General features: G+C 39.2%; 1 protein-coding gene, 1 long non-coding RNA gene, 2 other non-coding genes and 1 pseudogene across 10 annotated transcripts; 2 read left to right on the forward strand and 3 right to left on the reverse strand.

Annotated features, from left to right (window-relative positions):
* Nucleotides 1-175: 175 nt before the first annotated feature.
* CCT6A (chaperonin containing TCP1 subunit 6A) lies at nt 176-11,458 on the reverse strand. Of its 6 annotated transcripts, none has more exons than XM_081558140.1 (14): nt 11,225-11,458; nt 10,716-10,779; nt 9,220-9,354; nt 8,197-8,370; nt 7,530-7,633; nt 6,823-6,933; nt 6,440-6,599; nt 6,277-6,359; nt 5,371-5,467; nt 4,906-5,053; nt 4,363-4,496; nt 3,519-3,621; nt 1,378-1,450; nt 176-1,120 (listed from the first exon to the last, which is right to left on the reverse strand). In XM_081558140.1, the coding sequence occupies exons 1-14, from the start codon at nt 11,359-11,361 to the stop codon at nt 1,048-1,050; spliced, it is 1,596 nt and encodes a 531-aa protein (XP_081414266.1). In that variant the 5' UTR covers nt 11,362-11,458; the 3' UTR covers nt 176-1,047. The 6 variants fall into 6 exon arrangements, with proteins under 6 accessions (XP_081414266.1, XP_081414267.1, XP_081414270.1 ...); XM_081558141.1 differs by having other exon boundaries at nt 7,530-7,629; nt 8,193-8,370; XM_081558144.1 differs by lacking the exon at nt 9,220-9,354.
* On the forward strand, nt 1,547-2,451 carry LOC145532650 (glycine cleavage system H protein, mitochondrial pseudogene; annotated as a pseudogene). Its single transcript, XR_014073452.1, has one exon. The product of XR_014073452.1 is annotated as a glycine cleavage system H protein, mitochondrial pseudogene (transcript).
* LOC145533605 (small nucleolar RNA SNORA15) lies at nt 4,724-4,863 on the reverse strand. The gene has a single exon (XR_014074192.1). It is a non-coding gene; the product is annotated as a small nucleolar RNA SNORA15 (small nucleolar RNA).
* On the reverse strand, nt 8,499-8,632 carry LOC145533608 (small nucleolar RNA SNORA22). Its single transcript, XR_014074195.1, has one exon. It is a non-coding gene; the product is annotated as a small nucleolar RNA SNORA22 (small nucleolar RNA).
* Nucleotides 11,459-11,537: 79 nt separating the features above from the next.
* Nucleotides 11,538-18,359, forward strand: LOC145532651 (uncharacterized). Its single transcript, XR_014073453.1, has 4 exons — nt 11,538-12,189; nt 14,989-15,032; nt 16,922-16,946; nt 18,298-18,359. It is a non-coding gene; the product is annotated as an uncharacterized LOC145532651 (long non-coding RNA).
* The last annotated feature ends 1,313 nt before the right edge of the window (nt 18,360-19,672 follow it).

Raw genomic sequence — 19,672 nt, forward strand, 5'->3', positions numbered from 1 at the left:
GTCCATGGGGTCGCAAAGAGTCGGTCGGACACGACTGGGAGACTGAACAAAGTCTAGAGACCCTGCCAGTCCAGAATCCCCTTCATTAACTTGTGAACCACTGGATAGATTGATTTCCTTCGCTTTTATATGCAGATTCCTTTTGTACCCTGGAATACCATCTTGAGAGCACAGAAAGGTTTTAACTTCATATTTATTATACACTCACTGTAGGGAACTGCCAACGCTTCAAAACACAAAGTTTAGCAACACAACTTCACTTCCAAGGGCTTCAGATATACCTACTGTATTTTGTGCAAACAAGTAGGAGAGAACAGTAATTTAAGAAAAACAGGACACTGGAAGACTTAGGAAGGGTATCAGTATAAGCAAAGGTCCCGAGCTGCGAAAATAACAACCTTGCCGGAAAATCTCTCTCACCTAGTCCTTAGTCACCATATTTTCAGTCGTGTTTTTAAGCTCTGCCTTTTCTATTTTGCCACTTTATATTTTCAGCTCTTTGAACCTCTCTTGCCTCTGGTTCCCTCTTTCTACTCACGATAACTTAACATTTCTGGGAAGCATTTAGCAAAGCTACTTTAAAAGCATGAAAAGTCCAAAGTATGCTTGGGAAGCAGGAATGCTTCAAAACTTCAGGTTATTTAAGTCTTACGCTTAGTGACAGGGAACTACTGGAGATAAATTAAAATACATCCATTAGAAGAAATTATTAAACTATTAAAATTTGTTTTTCAAGGAATATTTAATAACAAGGTAGATAACATATGCTTATCTAATATTTTTATATCACTGAGGGTAAAGCAAAATGTCTTGTTTACTGGGTAAGTATGACCTGCTGTTATGTGGACACTGCAGTGCAATTTAAAAAATACTGTAATTATAATTTCAGAACTTCAGAATCTGAATAGGTGTCAGTGTTCTCTCCTTTTTTAATATGGGAAAAGAAAATCCTTTGAAGATCATTTGAAGCTTGGACCAAAATTCCATAGCTGTATTATTAGGATCACTCTGTAGTCTTGCGGATTCAGATACAAGGGAAGCTTCAATTCAACCTTTTAGAGAAGACATTCCAGCTCTCATGATCTCATCAACCAGGAGAATGTTGGTGGCAATCACCGTGCTGAAAAGGGGGAAAAAAAAATCAAGACAGCTCAGGTTTGAGGTACAAACTCTAATTCAACTCAATCTCCAACTAACTTGTGCAAATTACGTCAAATTTCTCCCTTACCCCTCCATACACAGAGGGTAGCTTCAGTTGCTATACTTTTGACTGATTACATTTTGTTATGGAAAGAAAATTAAACAAAATGTACCAATTTTAAAGAGTATGATGATTCCCTAAATGTTATTTTACAGTTTTGGCTTTCCCAAACTTACCAGGAGTGAAGAAGCTGTTTCTTTACACAATAGTTATCCCATATGCCTGCTTCTGCTGCTACCATTGGTTCACCTGAAAAGTAACTCAGTCTTCTTAAAATCACATAGAGCAGGTTCATAAGATCAGAATGCTGTCTAGAACTAATGAGAGTATTCTGTGCTGCCTTACTCATCAGTGTTTACTCATTCCCTCTAGTATTAACTATGAGAACCCAAAGTTCCTCAATTAGCCCAATATTGTATTACAGACCATGACTCCTATGCACAGCAGCTTTGATGAGTGGCTGATCTCTACTTAGAATACTTTCAGTGATAGGAATGCTCTATTTAGTTGCCAAACACTTGAATATCTATCTTTTTCTGGAGACATTCTTGTTTGTCCATATTGAAGTACAGCACTTGAGCTATAATCTGGCAAGACAGGCTTATCATTCCCCTCATTCCAGAGAAACCTTTATTAACTGGGAATCTGGGAATGACATATACACATTATTATATATAAAATAGACAATAAAGGTGCCGCGCGGAGACCCTCTGCACCCGTCCGAACATGGCGCTGCAAGCGGTGCAGAGCATGCGGGCCGCGGTCAGCACCCAGCGCGCCCTGCTCGCCTCGGCCCTGGTTACTGCGGGCGGGTGCCGTCTGGGCCCTGCGCACCGGCCCTGCTCTGCTGTCAGTGCGGAAATTCACAGAAAAACATGAATGGGTAACAACAGAAAATGGTGTTGGAACAGTGGGAATCAGCAATTTTGCACAGGAAGCTTTGGGAGATGTTTACTGTAGTCTGCCTGAAGCTGGGACAAAGTTGATCAAACAAGAGTTTGGTGCTTTGGAAAGTGTGAAAGCTGCTAGTGAACTGTATTCTCCTCTATCAGGAGAAGTAACTGAAACTAATAAAGCTCTAGCAGAAAATCCAGGACTTGTCAACAAAACTTGTTATGAAGATGGTTGGCTGATCAAGATGACATTTAGTAACCCTTCAGAACTAGATGAACTAATGAGTGAAGAAGCATATGAGAAATACATAAAATCTATTGAGTGAAAATGGAACCCCTAAATAAACTACTTTGAAACAACTTAATCTAGCATAGTTATCTTAAATTAGTGGTGGATAGATAATTAAAAAGCAACTTTAGCAGAAGAAACTACTTGTAACAATGTTTCCTGAAGAAAATACCCCTTCACTTCCTAATGACTTCAGATAAACACTGCATCTTTTCCACAGCATCCTGTGATTTTTAGGCTAGGCTCCAGTTATGATATTCAGAATTGAAATTACCTGAAATTATCTCCGGTAAAACTAATTACAAAAATTATCTAATTCAAGGATAACATGGTTATTTTAAACCTTATATGACATTGTAACTTGCTTACAGCTATCCTTGGATTTGGGTCAAAATGATCTTCCCGCTAGAAATAACTGCCAGTGGAGAAAAGTTTGTTAGTTGTCTAGTGTCCAACGGAGAATATTACTATCTTAATTTTGCAATATACTGTGTTTGCTGGTGCTATGTTTATACAGTGAAGCAACAGCCTTGCAGGAGAATAAACAATTTAAGAAAATATTCAACTTCTTAAAAAAAAAAGATAGTAAGAACCTACTATATAGCACAGAGAACTCTACTCAATACTCTGTAATGATCTATATGGGAATAAACTCTAAAAAGCAGAGTGGATATATGTATATAACTGATTCACTTTGCTGTACAGCATAAACACAACACTGTAAATCAACTACACTCCAATAAAAATTAAAAAAAGAAACGTTTTACATTAACTTGAATGTAAATACTGCTGTTCACATACGTCTTCCACATACTGCACAGATGTATGTGCATCTTCCACTTTCTACTTGTATGATCTGTATTACACTGGCCTAAGATCAGGGCCTTAATCATTTCATTAGATTTGGTTCCCTCTTCCAGCTTTTGCTATCCTTAGCCTATTTTCACCCATAAATATGATCATCAAATGTATCATTTTAATCAAAGTCCCTGATAAAAAGGTGAGTAAAGCAAGCTCAATATGAAACCCTTCAACATACACCTGAACCACCTACCACAACTCAGCAATATCACCAAATCTGTACTCTACTTAGAGTATCTAGATCTCCCCCTTCAAACCGTTGCATCCTCCTTACCAGTGTTTAAGTCCACACCCACAAGCTGACCGGATTCTGAATGTTCTGCTTGAACTTTAACTAGTGTTTCCTGAAGGTCAAAACCAGAGTTCTGAGCAAGAACCTAAAGGAAACAAATGTAACTATTTAAAGACAGGACCAAAAAAAAAAAAAAAAAAAAAAAAATAAAGACAGGACCTACTAACTGACAATCAAGTCTAAAATAAATAAATAGTATTTCTAACAGTGAAAAAAAAAAACTTTAAATGCAGACTGATATTAATGTTCACTTTACACAATGATTAATATACATTACTAATCCAGTCACTAATCCACCTCAATCTCAGCAACACACTAGCCATAAACTGCACCTTCAAATGAGCACACCATAGAAAACCAACATGTTAATCCTTCTCCAAATCTCTGCGACTCCATAGACTGTAGCCTGGCAGGCTCCTCCGTCAATGGGGACTCTCCAGGCAAGAATACTGGAGTGGGTTGCCACGCCCTCCTCCAAGGAATCTTCCCAACCCAGGAATCGAACCCAGGTCTCCTGCATTGCAGGCATTCTTTACCATATGAGCCACCAGGGGAGCCCATATTAATCTTAGTTTAAAACAAATAAAAACAAAAAGCAAGCTTGTATTCAAGGTTAAGTCCTACACTACAACTTCAGATAGTCAAGCCTCCTGTGCAGAGGAACCAATGCATTAGATATTGACAAACACCTGTTCTAATGTTACAGTGAAAATGGATGAAATCTATTTATTCAACATCCACATTATGGAAAAACCCACATCAGCAAAAGCTTTCATCGGATGAATCACTTTGGTGTAGTTTAGAAAACTGTTAAAAGCATTCACACCTTGGGAATAATGAGCAACGCATCAGCAAATGCTTGAACTCCAAGCTGGGCCCTGCCCTTTACACTGGGCTTGTATTTAACCAGGGCTTCTGCCATTGCCACTTCCACTGCGCCAGCACCTGGGACTACACAGCCTGTTGGGTGAGGGGAAGAGGAAAATGCTAAGATATGAAGAACATAAAACTGTTGAGTCAATTATGAGGAAAAATATACATAAAATTAAAACACAGGAAAGCCATTAATTTGAGAATTCCATGTAACCCACAGCAGGTTTAATACTGCGTTTGAAAGCAAGAAGCAACATCTCAAACAGAATGATTTAACGAGCGCATGGCAAATCCTGCAAGCTCTTAGCTCATTTATTTGTACCCCCTTTTTAACAACAGCATGCTATGAAAAACCTTAGCATACCATCAAGCCATTTTAAAGGGAAAACTTTACTTTTGCATGGTGTCTGGCTGTGTAAACTACTGACAAAAAGAACACAGTATTCAGCCATGCCTTTTAGACCAGCAAAAAGAATAAACACAGGGAGGATCTTACCATCATCAATAGCATTTTTAACAGCCCTCAAGCCATCTCTTATTGCATCTTTGATTTGAGTAAGCGTGTGCTTATTTGGTCCTTTGATCAATAATGTGACAGACCGAGGATTGTTACATTTCTCAATAAAGGTGAACTTCTCTTCTCCCTGTGTGAAGAGATAATATTTTAAAAAACAGGATATGGTTATGCAAAGGATGACCAGAGGAGAGGGGCTTATGGAGGAATAAATGGGGTATTAATAGGGCACCACACTGATCACATTAAAGCTAATAATTTCTTTGAAAAAAGGTCACAAAAATGAAATGTGATTTTTCCCATCAAGGGCTTATTGTTACTATGGATAAATCATCAAAATATATGTAAACAAAGCAAAAACATTACCCTGAGTTTGGAAGAATTTTTAACTACTGAAGAATTCATGAACCAAAAAGTGCTATTATTTTGGGAAGAAAGTACACTTACCAATGTATATTCATAGACAAGTCCTGCATGTCCCAAACAATCAGGATTTAGGTCATCAAGAGAATTTAGGGCTATCCCACCACAAGCAAGAGTCAGCCTGAAATATTCAAGTATTTTAAGGGAGATGCAGAAGTGATTTTATTAGTTCTATCTAGAGGTTAACTCTTTTTAGAAAGCAATCTTTTTCAGAATTACATACTAAAATCATGTTCTAAAATATATTTTATGTAAGCCTTCCCATTTGCCACCAACCAGCTGAAAACTGGTCTTTTCTCCTAACTCTCCGTTTAAACCACTCTCCTCAAGTCAGTAAAATACTCCTCTGACATGAAATCTAAAGGTGCACAAGAGCTCTGCAGGAGAAAGTATTCTCTAAAACCCTTGATGCGGTCTCTTGATAAGGAAAAAATGGTACCGTATAGGTCATCGTTTCAAAATAAAACAAGTATATATCAACACTCATAGCAGTACCATTCACAAGGGCCAAGTCAGAAACCCAAAGAAATATCCATGGACAGCTAAATGAATAAATGACATGTGGTATTATTCATCCTGAAAAAGAAATGTGATCCCAATACATGCTACAACATCAACTTTGAAAAGATTACACTAAGTGAAAATAAGCCAAATGCAGAAGGACAAATACTCCATGATTCCCTTACATGAGGTACCAAATTCATAAGAGAGAGTAAGTGGACTAGTATTTACTGGCAAGACTGTGTACAGCTATTGTTTAGAAGTACAAACTTTCCGTTTGCGATGGAAAAACTTCTGGAAATGAACAATGGTGCTAAGTGCACAACAATGTGAATTTCACTTTATGACACTGAATTGTATACTTTAAAATTATAAATTTCATATTATGCATATTTTGTAAAAATCACACAGATAATCTGCCACCCATACCTTTCCATGTTTCTCCTTTTAGCTCTGCGCAGAGCTATTATGCCTTCTTTGGCAAGAGCATCTAAGGAAAAGGGATCAATTCCCTGTAACAACAAAAGAAGTTTCAATATTTTACCTTTAAAATAAAAATAGACAGACTAGTTTATAAAACAAGATTTCTCACCTTTTGATTAATAACAACAAATCCTTTATCTGAATCACCACAGACTTTCTTTTTCAGGTCGATTATTTTTTTAACTCTGTCTTCGATGAATTTCCTTTCAGCTTTCACTAATTTCTCTCTCTCCTCTGCACTTTTGTAAAAAAAGCCAGAATTCACTTCTCTAAAAAAGAAGTTACAGACAGGGGAGGAAATATTTACCAAAAGGTCACCAAGCACGAATCCCACCCCCTGGTATGTTTCAGAGGCTATTTCCTAGAATTTTCCGAAACCCTGGTTGAGGCATTTTGTCCTTTTGAGTGGAGACACCGAGTCTTAGGGGAAAAAAAAAATTACTTGACCCAAATGCCAAGCTCTTTTCTGTTTTTAAGGAGCTATAAACTCACGTTTTTTCATATTCTAATGACACGTTGCACGTGAGGATGTATGCATCTTCTACTCTTTTCTTCATATCAGGATGCCGTGCCCCATGGTCCAAAACAAGACCTCTGATTAAGCTGTTAAAACACATAAGAGATTATATTCTTACTGATTTTCAGATGGGGGTGTATTTTATGCTAACAAAATTAAAACTCTGAACTGAGACTATATTGACAATTTTCACACAATCAACTTTATTTCTTGAGTTATTTGACTAGGACTTTTGGGTACTACCTAAGAAGGTTCAATTGTGAAAAGGCAAAATTTCAGAGCATGACAAAAACAGGCCATTCAAATTAAAGCCACAACCTTGGCTGATACAGAAAATTCTCCACAGAAACAGTCACAATTGGTTGCTATTAAACTGGTGATCACCTCCTTTTAAAAATGTTTTCAGACTAGGTCTCTGAAATAATTACCTCTAGAACTCCTCAAAGTCTCCTATATGCTCTGTACTCAACAGTTCAATAAATGCCAAATGACTGATGTAGCTGACTTTTTGAGATCATTCTGACTATAAATATATAAAATTGACTTCAAGAGGTAAAACTGCTGAGTAAAGGATAACTTGTCTAGGCAATATACATTAATTAAAAAAAAATTAGGCAAAAATAGGTACTGTGTAAGCTTCAAATGTGTACTCTTAAGCATTTCATAGCATTCTAACACCTACCTTGTATCTGTTTCAGATTTATGTTTCATCTCCATGATCTCAATCATGAAGAGGTCAATAGGTTCATCTTGTTTTTTAATGGCCAAAATGGAGTCCACTACTGCCTGCAACAGGAGTATAACCATTCAATGAATTTGATTTGAGGAAGTTGAGACATTTGTTATTTATTCTTCACAGATGTTTAAAGCAGTTTCTTGACTTTGAAAATCTCTGAACTGATCTAAGTCTTTTTCTACTGCTAACAGAACAGAATGCACTATGTGTAAAGGGTTGGAGTAATTTACCTTCCTGAAACCTCCATTTTAATAAAGAATTACTAACACCTCTACAATAAAAAATACAACGGGAAACTTTTTAATAATAAAATCTCCATTTTATAAACCCCCTTTACTGAAAGGTCTGATTATACCTTTGTAACCTGGCCAGGAATACTATTAATACTATGATTTTTTCTCACTTTACTTCTTTTAGGGACACAGATCGGGTTATTACTGCCACAAAAATGAACTTTATGGCCAACCGAATACATAGTTGACATAGTATGATACTGTGAAGAGTTTAGATGGCACTCTTTAGTTGCAATTAGTAAGAATACCGATATTTCCAGTTGCCAGGGGTTTTCAGTATAGGCGTAAAGTACCAGACACATGCCAAACTTAATACATACCTCTGTTAAGACATCAGCAAGTTCAGCATGAACTTTAGTACGTAGAGATGTTCTGGCCACGTCTATAAGTGTTTCCCTGTCCATCTCTTTGCTTACTTTGACTTGTTCCAAAAACTGAAGTGCCTTTTCCTTTGCAGCTTCAAATCCTTCTGTAATTATTCTGGGATGAAGACCCTATAGTAAACATACAATTACAAAAGCACCACTAACACTAGAAATCTTCAGGTAGATGCAACTACAGTTCATTACAAAGCAAATTTATGAAAGTTTATCCTGGATCATTCATACCCTTAAACACAATATAATGTGCTGACTTTCTGAATACATTTAAAAGGATAAATAGTCCTTTCAATGCAGAGGAAAAGAACAGACATTGCTCTAGCACAGAGGCAAAGCCAAGGGAACTACAAAGCACACTTGGGTGTTCACTGTGCAAACCACAAGGAATAATGCCCCAAACTCAAAAATTGTGTCATAACAATATGACTGTATCTTTTCTACGGGTACCCTGAAATTAATTCACATCATTTCCTAATGAAAAACAGGGAGACTCTGTTTTTCAGACTGTCTCTCTCTTTCCAAGAAATCCTTCCTACATCAGATTAATACTGAGGTTTGCTTTACCCTTGGAACTACTGAAAGTTAAAAAATGTATGGCATTCTTAAATTTTATTGACTTTTTCCTTAGAAATATGCTGTCTTGAATATCCCATTTCTAGATCTCAATTATTAAGCTATGTTATAGACATATAAAAAATTATATATGGAATGCAACCTGATTGAAAAAAAACAAAAACCCCCCAGTAAACCACCTTTCAGGCCAACAAAGATTCTTCAACTCATCGAGGATCACAATAAATTTGTGTCAGAAAAGGATACAGACTCTGGTTCCCAGATTTAAGCTCTTTGCTCTTTACATTCCACTATATGGCCTCAGCTACTATCAGTACATCAGTTTGTAGGAGTCAAACTGAGATTATTTCTTATTGACAATGAAGTATCAAACACAAGAATCATGTATACTTCAGAAATGTAGAGATCCGCCTGCTTCAGCAGCTCCCCAATGATGAGGACATTGGAAGTGGTACCATCACCAGTTATGTCATCCTGGGCTGTTGCTACTTTGGCTATTAAGGAGGCTGTTGGGTGTTGAATTTGCTGCAGGTAGAGAAAGAGAAAGATTCCTTAAACAACTTAAATGAAAATAGTCCAAATATACCTTAAACTGTGTAAAGTGCTAATTGCCCAAAATGTCAAAAGTGTGCAGCTACAAATTGCTCTGATTAGAAAAGAAACTCATGATTAGCTATTCTGAGTTATCAGTTTATGATAACAATAACATTTTCATGCACAAATTTATTTTTCAGATTATCTCGACTTTACTGATGAGGAAATGCGAGGCCCAGTGAAGGTTCACTCAAGGTAATGGAGCTAACAAGTAACAACAACAATTTCAAATCCATGCACGCCTCTTTATGACAAATGTAGGATTCTTGTGAGAATAAACCAAGTGCCTTTTAAAAATGAAAGCTCAGCAGCCCAGTTTTTATTTGGCACTGAGCAAACAATTACACGGAAAAAAAAAAAAAAAACTTAGCCTCTAGCAGATATTATCACAGTGGATGTTAAGTCACTGTGGAACAGTTTTAGAAGAATAGGATATTCTTTATGTTTGTCACCCACAGAGTCTTAATTACAAAGTATCCAATCATGGCTCCTGCACTGTTTTTGTCTCCTTATTGTCCTTTACTCCAGCCTTTTATGTCTTTAGGGACACTGACCATTTTAAGAATCTAAGCAGATTAGCTTATTAGATTAGGTAAAATTAGTCAGGTAAAGATGGCTTTTCTAACATCGAATTTAAACTATGATTCCTATTTTTTTCTGCAAGCAGAGGCCACCACTTAACCCACCAACAAAAACTACACCTTCCAGTTTAGCTAATCCATACTGAAGATATTAACAAAACATCTGGACATTGAAGGCATGATACACTATTTTCAAAGCCTTAAATCTTATTCTAAACTCAAAACATAGGCAAGTCATTTCCTTTTCTAGGATTTTAACTGTTTTGGGGAACTTAGGGATGAGTAAAATGACTGCTCCTCTCAATAACCTCCGAGTCTTAGCCACTGGGACTTTAAAAGTGGTAGAGTTTTATTTCTCCTTCAGATGGTGGTGGAGAGGTGTGATATAACACAGAGCTGCTATTTGAAAAAGTATAGCCATTCTGTCGCATTTTCCCTATGTTATTCCTCTTAGTTCTTCAGGTTTTATTAGAACTTTAATTAACACCCTTTAAAGAAAGCCTTAAATGGTAAGGGTAGGGGATTCAAAAGTACGTTTATTAGACTCCAGGGCTCCTCGCTATTCGGTACTGTCAATAATAGTACCGATAACATTTTTTCCTACTCCTTCCACTGTCTGGGAAACTACCCGTTGAGAGTAAAAATCTTCCTACAAATCAAATATACTACGGAAAACCAAGACACTTTGGATCTAGGGCAGCAGCCTCTCACCATTTCATGAAGCAGCACATTTCCATCTTTAGTGAGTTTGATGTCTCCAGCACCAGAAACAAGCCTGTTCAATGGGTAGAAATGAATCGCACTGTGACTTTTTCAATGGAGATCAAGTTAAGAGGCCCTTAACAATCGGGCTTTACCCAGATTTTCAGGAGCTGGGGCCAAAGGGTTGGTTCTCTGTCCCCTGGTAACAGGGATGGTGCAGTGCCCACCCCCTTCTGTCTGGGAAACAGTTCTGAAAGGGTGCTCAAGTCTCAAGCGCGGGGGGGTGGGGGGCGCCGCGCACGCAGGCAGCTTTGTTCTCGGCGGAGAAGGAATCGAGCACCAGGAAACGGCCAGGGCAAGAAATACAACCCAACCGGGACAATACGGGGAAGAAGGGCAGTAGTGGCGAGCCTACAGGCCCGGAGGCGGCGGGCTCCAGGCCTCGGTCCCCGGCGCAGGCCCGCGACAGCGCGAGGTGCACAGTGCCCGCCCGCCCCTCCCCGCCAGTCCCGCCTTACATCTTCATGGTGCCCTTAGGCCCCAAGTTGGTCCTCAGCACGTCCTGCAGCCCCCGGGCCGCGCTGATGTTGACCGCCAAGGCCGCCTGGGCTCGGGCCACCTCGGCCTTGGGGTTCAGGGTCTTCACGGCCGCCATAGCTGACCCAGCAGAGGAAGATAAGGGGACGCGGCGTGGCGAAAACCCCTGTGCCGGTTCAGCGTGGCTGGGAGGCGCTATCCGGGTCTTCTGGAACAGTCGGGCGCGCCGGGCCCGCCCCCAGCGTGCCCGCGCGCCGCCGCCATTGGGCCGCGGGCCGGCCGGCGCCGCTCATTGGGTCGCGGCCGAACGTAGCCCCGCCCCTCGCGTCGGCCGCGGCGCCATTGCGTTCGGGCGGAGCGTGTACCCCTGCGAGCGACAACCGGGGCTCCCGGGGCTCCAGTGTCGAGGGTGGTTGGGTTCTGGCTTTGCGGACCCTGGACCTCAGGACGTAGGCGGGGCGAACTTATCGGCCGCATGCGTCAGGGCGATTGGAGAGGCGGCTGCTCTTTCGCGGAGGTCTCCGGCCTTAGGGTGTAGGGTGGGCCGCCTCCATTCTGCACTCGCGCCGTTTACTTTTTTCCTCTCTTTTTGAGTTTATTCCGGTGACCAGAGTTTTCTGGACTATGTACAGTGTGCTGGACGGTGTTCTAGGTGCTTTGGCGGTTATACGGTGAACCTGAGAAGGACCCTTGCCTAGTATCCTAGGTGGAAAGTGTTAGAGGACTTTAAAAGCTACCTGATTGGGGCGATGACAATTGAGAAGCAAGAGTGGGTCCACCCTTAGGGCTTAGGACACAGTGCTGAGACCTCAGGCTCTCAAGGCAGGTTTGAAAACTCAGACTTGGCTAAGCAGTGATGTCCAGCCTGTGCGAGGACTCTCTTATTCTGAAAGATGTCCGCAGTTGTTTTCTAGTATCCAGTTCCCGCCCCTCACCTAGATACCAGGTATTCTCTGATATTTTGTTTTATTTTTGTAGGTCATAGCTAAAATTGTTCAGAATGTAGAAGGTGCCAAAGGGTATGTGATGAAAATTATTTCTCCCTCCTCTACTTCAATTTTCTCCTGATGTATATATACCTTTAGATACTCTGAATTTCCCAGATACTGTCTGGATTTCTAAGTAAATATGTATATAAATATTTTTTTTAAAAAATCCCTACCCCCACAAAATGGCAACTTATAATACACACTGTTGGGTGTGTCACAATTAAAGTATCCTGAAGATGGTAACATATCAATATAAAAATGAGGAGTTCCTCATTCTTATGTTTAAACAGCTGCATAATATTCTTCATAAGAATGACCTGACTAGCCAGTCACCTACTGGTTGGCTTTTAGATTGTTCCCAATCTTGTCTTTCTAAGGCTGCAGTAAATATCCTGGTATGTAATGCTTTTCAGTGGCTTTTTATATTTGAGAATCACAAAAGCATGTGTATGAGTTACACAGTAGGAGATACATGATTAGTCCTGAAGATCTTTCCTTAATCCACAAGAAGCACATAGCCTAGTCAGGGAGATAAACTTGTAGACAAAGACAATGAACAGTAAAGATTCAGATGTTAAAATTAAGGGATGAATGCAGTGCTGTGAGCATGAAGGTATTAACTCTGAGCATCAGGAAAGGCTTTTTGGAGGAGGTGAGGTTTTTTGTTTTGGCCACACTGCATGACATGTGGGATCTTAGTTCCCCTACCAGGGATCAAACCCCGGCCTCCTACACTGGAGGCCTGGAGTCTTAACCACTGCCAGGGAAGTCCCTGAAGGAGGTGAGTTTTGAACAATAGGTAGATACTTGGCAGGAGAAGAGAGCCTAGGAGAGTGGTGTCAGACAGGAAGACAGTGGAGGGCCTGTCAAGCCCAACCAAAGATGTATGCATAGAATGGAGGGGAAAAGGTTGCAGGAAACAAATTCAGGGAGGTAGCTTGTCCTGTCAGGGCCTGGTTTGCAAGTTAACATGTTTGAGCATATGCCTGCTAGCAGTGAAAAACCACAGAACTAGTGATGAAGATATTGGTGGAAGGGAGGATGAACTAAGGGAGAAGACTGAGGATAGGGCAATCAGAAAGGTGTTGAAAACTCTGTGCAGAGGATGATGAAAGCATATTTAATGACACAAATAAGGGAGAAAAGCATGGTTTAAATAGCATGTGTAATGTGTTCTCATTTTTTATAACCATTCCCCAGGCATCTGCTCAAAGAGCAGAGGCCATCAAAATATTAACATGGACTATATTAAAAACATTCAGAATATTTTCATTTTTGCAGTACCCCCACTTTATGTGTCCATAAAAGGGGGAGGCAGAAGTATTTATAGGAAAATATGACATATACAAAGTATGTCCATTGTCTTATTTTTATTAAATCATATTGAGCCAATAAATAGTTTTATTAAATCATTTACCTATATATGTATATATGATTTAATAAATATAAATATATATATATATAAAGGAAAGGATGTCCTCAAAATGTTTAACATTTGGTTCTATCTGCCAATTTTATAGGTGAAAAATGATATCTTAAAGTTTTGTTTGTTTAGAGTGATGTTGAGTGTATCTTATATGTAGGAGCCATTTGTATTTTTCTGTGAACTGTCTAGTCATGTCTTCTGTTTTTGTATTTGATTTCTATGGATTTGTAGGAGCTCTTTATGTTTTCTGTGTTGCACTTAATTCGTCCTAGTGTTATTTGTATTTATGCCTTTTTCCAATTAAACATTAATTTTTTTCATGTAGTCAGATGTTTCCTTTTTTTATGTGTGTGTGAGTTTTGTGCTATGCTGTGTAAAGTAGGCCTTACACACTTAATTTTTTAAAATTTCTCCCATGTTTTCTTTTGTATTTTCAAGACTTTCTGTTTCATTTTAAAGTTTGATTCATTTAGAATTTATTTTAATAAGGAATGAGATAAGAATTTGTGATAGAATAAAAAATATATGTTGTCATTGTCCCTGATTCCTAGAACCTAACTAAAACCATGGTTTTCTGAGTGATAGGGGTGTCTTTTGTTACCTACTACAGTCCCCTTTAGAATACACCTGAGTCTTTGCTAATGAGGTGTGAGTCAAAGTAGGGAGCCTAGATAACCTCAGATAGAAGCTGGTCCCTAGGGAGAACAAACGTGATTAGAGGATGGGAAATCTCAGCCCGCTACCCCCAACCTCCAGAGAATGGATGAGGTGGAGGGGGGTTATAAAAATGCTTAAACAATCTGTGAATGGACACATTGATGTCCTGGTAGCATGGTATATCCAGAGGGCATGGAATCGCTGTGTCACTCCCCTCACACCTGGTCTTGAGCATCTCTTCCATTTGGGTGTGCCTGAGTTGTATCCTTTATAATAAACTAAGTCAAGTGATTTCCTGAGTTCTGCGGTACTCTCAACATTTTTCAGTTTCCCCTATGGAAGGGATTATGGAAACCCCCAAATTTGTAGCCAGGTTGGACAGAAGTATGGGTAGCTTAGAGACCTTGGACTTGTAACTAGGGTGTGAAGTGGAGACAGTCTTGTGAGACTGACCACTTAACTGTGGGGTTTGCACGAACTCTAGATAGTGTCAGAATTAAATTGAGTTTCTGGATGGCAGTTGGTGTTGGATAATCAGAGAGTTGGTGTCTGAGAATTGGAGAATTGGTTATTGATGTTTGGGAAAAAATTCACAATCCAATTTTTTTTTTCAAGAACAATGTTTTCTACCATTAATGTGTAATGTAATTATTAGCATGTGCTACATTCCCAGGTGTCTCTGGATCTACTTTGGACTGTATTCACTTGTGTACTGTTGTAAGTATACACACCATATTGTTTCATTTACTATAGTTTTACAATATGTTTTAAAATTTGGTAGGGCTAGATCCTCTTCATCAATCTTTTCTCAGAAATTTTCTGGCTATTTTGTATGTTTGATTTTCTTTTTAAATGATAAAATTAATCTAGTCTTTAAGTGTCTCTTTTTTTTGGCTCATAGGTTGCTTTCAAAGCATGTATTACTTTTTAAGTAAAACATATGTTTAATAGGTAGAATATTCAAATTAATGCAGAAGTGGAGATAGTGAGAGGCCAAGGGGTTAGAGGCATTTCTGACAAAATAGAATTTCAAATAGATGCTACATAGTTACCATTTATAGACTAGGAGTCTGAAGAGTTCAAGAAAATGCCAGAATAGGGGCAGGTTTTGTATGAGGAGGTGGGGTAATAATACTGATTTTGGGTAATGTTTTTCCTTTGTTGGTCATTCATTCTTTGAGTGTCTACTTTGTGGCAGAGTACTGTGCATGGAGTAAACAGACACATGAAAAGAGAAGGCCCCTCCAAAGATTTCCTTCCCAGTGTAGAGACAAACATAACACCAGCACACTTAAGGTACACAATGTACTAAAAACCTATAATGGTATATATGATCTCAGTTCCATGCTATTATAGAAGACTTCCTAAAGCAAATCTTTTTCCTAACTATTGAAAAAAATCTTATTTTTTCTTTCTTATTATAAAAATAATACACATAAAAAATAATACATAATCATAGAAAAAGCAAGAGCAAATAAATTTAAATTCATAATCTCATCACTTAGGGATGACTGTGATGGTTACTTTTATGTGTCAGTGTGACTGGGCCATGGTGCCCACATATTAGATCAAACATGTTTCTGGACATTTCTGTGAAGGTGGTTTTTTTTTTAGATGAGATTAACATTTATTAATAAATTGGTGGATTAAATATACTCTGTTGTAAAGCAGACTATCCTACATAATGTGTGGGCCTCCTCAGCTGAAGGCCTTAATGTAATCAAAGATTCATCTCCCCCTAGCAAGACAGGATTCTGCCAGCAGACAGCCTTTGAACTCTGCGTCTCTTCCATGTGCCTCCCGTCTGCCAGCCTACCTTGCAGATTTTGAGTTTACCAAACCTCTACGGTCATGTGACCCAATTCCTTAAAGGAAATCAATCTTGGACTTCCCTGGTGGTCCAGTGGTTAAGACTCCATACTTCCACTGCAGGGGGCAAGGGTTCTTTTCCTGGTGGGGGAACTAAACTAAGATCCCGTTTGCCATAAGTCATGCCAAAAAAAAGAAAAAAAAGGTAAATCAACCTCTCTGTCTCTCATTTTTTTTAAAAAATAATTTTGTTTATTTATTTTTGGGTGCACTGGGTCTTCGTTGCTGTGTGAGGGCTTTCTCTAGTTTCAGAGAGTGGGGGCTATTCTTCTTTGCAGTCGTGCACGGGCTTCTCTGCAGCGCACAGGCTCCAGGCGCACTTGCTTCAGTAGTTGCAGCTTGCAAGCTCTACAGCACCGGCTCAGCGCTTGTGGTGCACGGCTTAGTTGCTCCACATCATGTGGAATCTTCCTGGACCAGGGATTGAACCCCTGTCCCCTGCATTGGTAGGCGGATTCCTATGCACTGTGCCACCAGGAAAGTCCTCTCTCTCTCTCTCATTTTAACAGTAGATGATGCCCTAAATATCTTCACTTTAATAGATACCCTGTGAGGTTGGTTATGTGTATGTGTAGATAGATAGATAGATAGATACATATCCTGTTGGTCTTGTCTCTCTGGAGAATCTTGACTAATACAGGTAAAGCTGCGAAAGGAGCAGAAATTTAAGAATGAATTTTCTTTCTTTTTTTTTTGGCCATGCTGCACAACGTATGGAATCTTAATTCACTGACCAGGGATCAAAACTGTGCCATCTGCAAAGTAAGTGCAGACCTAAGAGAAGTTACTTTAAATATGTATATTTAAATTTTATTAAAGTATAACTGATTTACAATATTGTGTTAATTTCTGCTGCATAGCGAAATGATTTAGTTATACATGTACTTACTCACTGAATCATGTCCGACTCTTTGCGACCATGTGGACAATAGTCCGCCAGGCTCCTCTGTCCATGGGGATTCTCCAGGCAAGAACACTGGAGTGGGTTGCCATGCCCTCCTCCAGGGGATCTTCCCAACCCAGGGATTGAACCCATGTCTCCCATATTGCGGGCAGATTCTTTACCATCTGAGCAGGAAAACCCTTAGTTTTTTTTTCTCATTTTTTTCCATTATGGTTTATCACAGGTTATGGAATATAGTTCCCTATGCTATACAGTAGGACCTTGTTGTTTATCCATCTTAGATATGGTAGTTTGCATCTGCTAATCCCAAACTCCCAATCTTTCCTACGCCCAACCCCCACCCCCCTTTTGGCAACCACAAGTCTATTCTATCTGTGAAACCAAATAATGTAGAGAGGTAAATTCTTCATTCTTTTTACTCCCCAGAGTTAACAACTATATAGAGATTCAGATATATAATCATATACTGCACATGTTTATAGATATACACAGTTTTCTTTTTCAAAACTGGGAATCAAGCTGTATATAATGTTCTGCAACCTGCTTTATTCATGACATATCATGGATATATTTCCAGGGTGTGACTTATTAGACTGTCACACATTCTCATATGTGACTCTTGACACTCACGTATGACTTTCTTCTGAGTACATTCTTTTTTTTTCTTTAATTTTGGCTGCACTGGGTCTTCCTTACAGTGCTTGGGGTTTCTCTCATTGTGGTGAGTAGGCTTAGTTGCCCCACAAGGCATGTGGGATCTTAGTTCCCAGACAGGATCAAATCCACATCCCCTGCGTTGGAAGGTGGATTCTTAACCACTGGACCACCAGGGAAGTCCCTGAGTGCATTCTTGAGATGGAATTGCTGGGTGGGTCATAGAAAATGTGCAGGTTCAGTGTTGCTAAATAATACTATATTGTTTCCTAGAGTGACTGTCTGGTGTACTATATTTTAGAAGGCTATTTTCTTAGCACTGAATTACTTTACAAAAATAGCACTTGATTCTAAAATAGTTAATCATTAGAAAATTTGTTAGCTTATAGAAATGTGATCTATAGAAAACCTTTCAGGAATACTAGTATTACTTGTATTAATAACCAGTTATGATTAAACAATATTAACTTTTTAATAACCAGTTACAATTAAAACTTTGCAAAATAATTTGCTAATGTTTTTATTAAACTTACAGTATGTTTATATTTGGTTCAGGTATGCTATTTACCATTACTCCAGAAGAACAATGAAGCATATTAAAATCTGTTTATATATTATCCCTTGTCTGATTGTTCCATGTATCTGTGACCCCTCATTAACCTCCTCTGGAAAACTTTTTTTTTTTTTTTGCCATGTTGTGTGGCTGGTGAGATCTTAGTTCCACAACCAGAGATTGAACCGGGGCTTCTGGCAGTGAGAGCCTGGAGTCCTAACCACTGAATCACCAGGGAATTCCCTGGACAATTTTTTTTTCTAGTATGTGTTCTAGCTAAACAGTGTGCAGTGTGTACAACACTGCCACCTCACATCCACAAGTGTTAATACAGGTGTGAATGTGAGGTGGGAACGGGCATCGTAAGAAGTTGACAGATTTTATTTGGTATATTTTATCTGACATCTATTCAACATTAAGCCTCTATGAAATGTGAATAATAGCAAAAATGAACTCATCTGCTGTTTCTTTTCCTCTTGAAATAAATTCTCAATTACCATTTTAATACTTATATACAAGAATTTGGTGTTTACCATCTTGGTTCTTCTATTCCCCCGTATTTCTAAATTACTTACCATAGAATATAAACAAGTTCTTGACAAGATTATTTTTTTAGGCCCCCTTATTTTGTCCTCCCCTATTAATTATATAATCTTTTACCTCGTATATCAAATCATCAAAATTCCTCCTTCTTGTCCTTCATCAAAACCATCTCTGGCAGATCTGCGAAAAACTGAATGGGATGTGCCCCAAACCTGCAAACATTTTCTTACTGATGAAATGTGAGAATATTGAACTTCAAAGTCACGTGTGACCTCGGAGCATCAGGACTCTTGTTTCTGGATAGAACTGTGTTTTTTGAGAGGCCTGGTAGCAAAGGGCAGGGATGCTGTGTCCCAGCCTCGCTCCAGCATCCCCTCTATGTGAATCACCAGTTTAGAGGGAGCCTGCAGACCTGAACTGTCAGTATCCGAGGTTTCCGTTGTTTTAGGGTAGGACCTCACTGCCTAGCTCCAGATAGCTATGCCCAAAGGTAAACGTTTGTGGGCAATGACTCCTTATTTGCAGTAGTCAACATAAAACTAGCTGAGCGAGTGATACCAAGAAGAAAGTAAGAGGATCCCCTCAAAAAGCTGGGGGTGCAAAGACTCATTTTGTCACTCATGGGTTTCTGCATTTTAGCTGCGAATGTGAGCAGTTTTTGAAGTTCTCTTGGGACTTAAATTCATACAAGAGCATAAAGCCAAGTGCGGATTAAAAAAAAAAAAAAGGCCCCTAAGGGGCTTTCGTTACCTGCAAAATGAGTACAGAGGCCCCTCTCTTCTCTCACCGACTCTTATCCTAAGTGGGTGGTGACGGGGGGGAGCGCTGGGAAAG

The sequence above is a fragment of the Giraffa tippelskirchi genome, chromosome 13 (genome assembly GCF_054371585.1).
Source record: "Giraffa tippelskirchi isolate mGirTip1 chromosome 13, T2T-mGirTip1v1.2.pri, whole genome shotgun sequence".
NCBI lineage: Eukaryota > Metazoa > Chordata > Mammalia > Artiodactyla > Giraffidae > Giraffa > Giraffa tippelskirchi.

Bases quoted from the DNA above. Each gene is read 5' to 3' on its own strand.
- CCT6A (XM_081558140.1), bottom strand. From the start codon at position 11,361: ATGGCGGCCGTGAAGACCCTGAACCCCAAGGCCGAGGTGGCCCGAGCC. The intron at 6,360-6,439 runs GTGAGAAATCTT...TTGTTGTTACAG, and splicing joins TTGTTGTTATTAATCAAAAG to GGAATTGATCCCTTTTCCTT. The intron at 5,054-5,370 runs GTAAGTGTACTT...CTCTTCACACAG, and splicing joins TTGTCTATGAATATACATTG to GGAGAAGAGAAGTTCACCTT.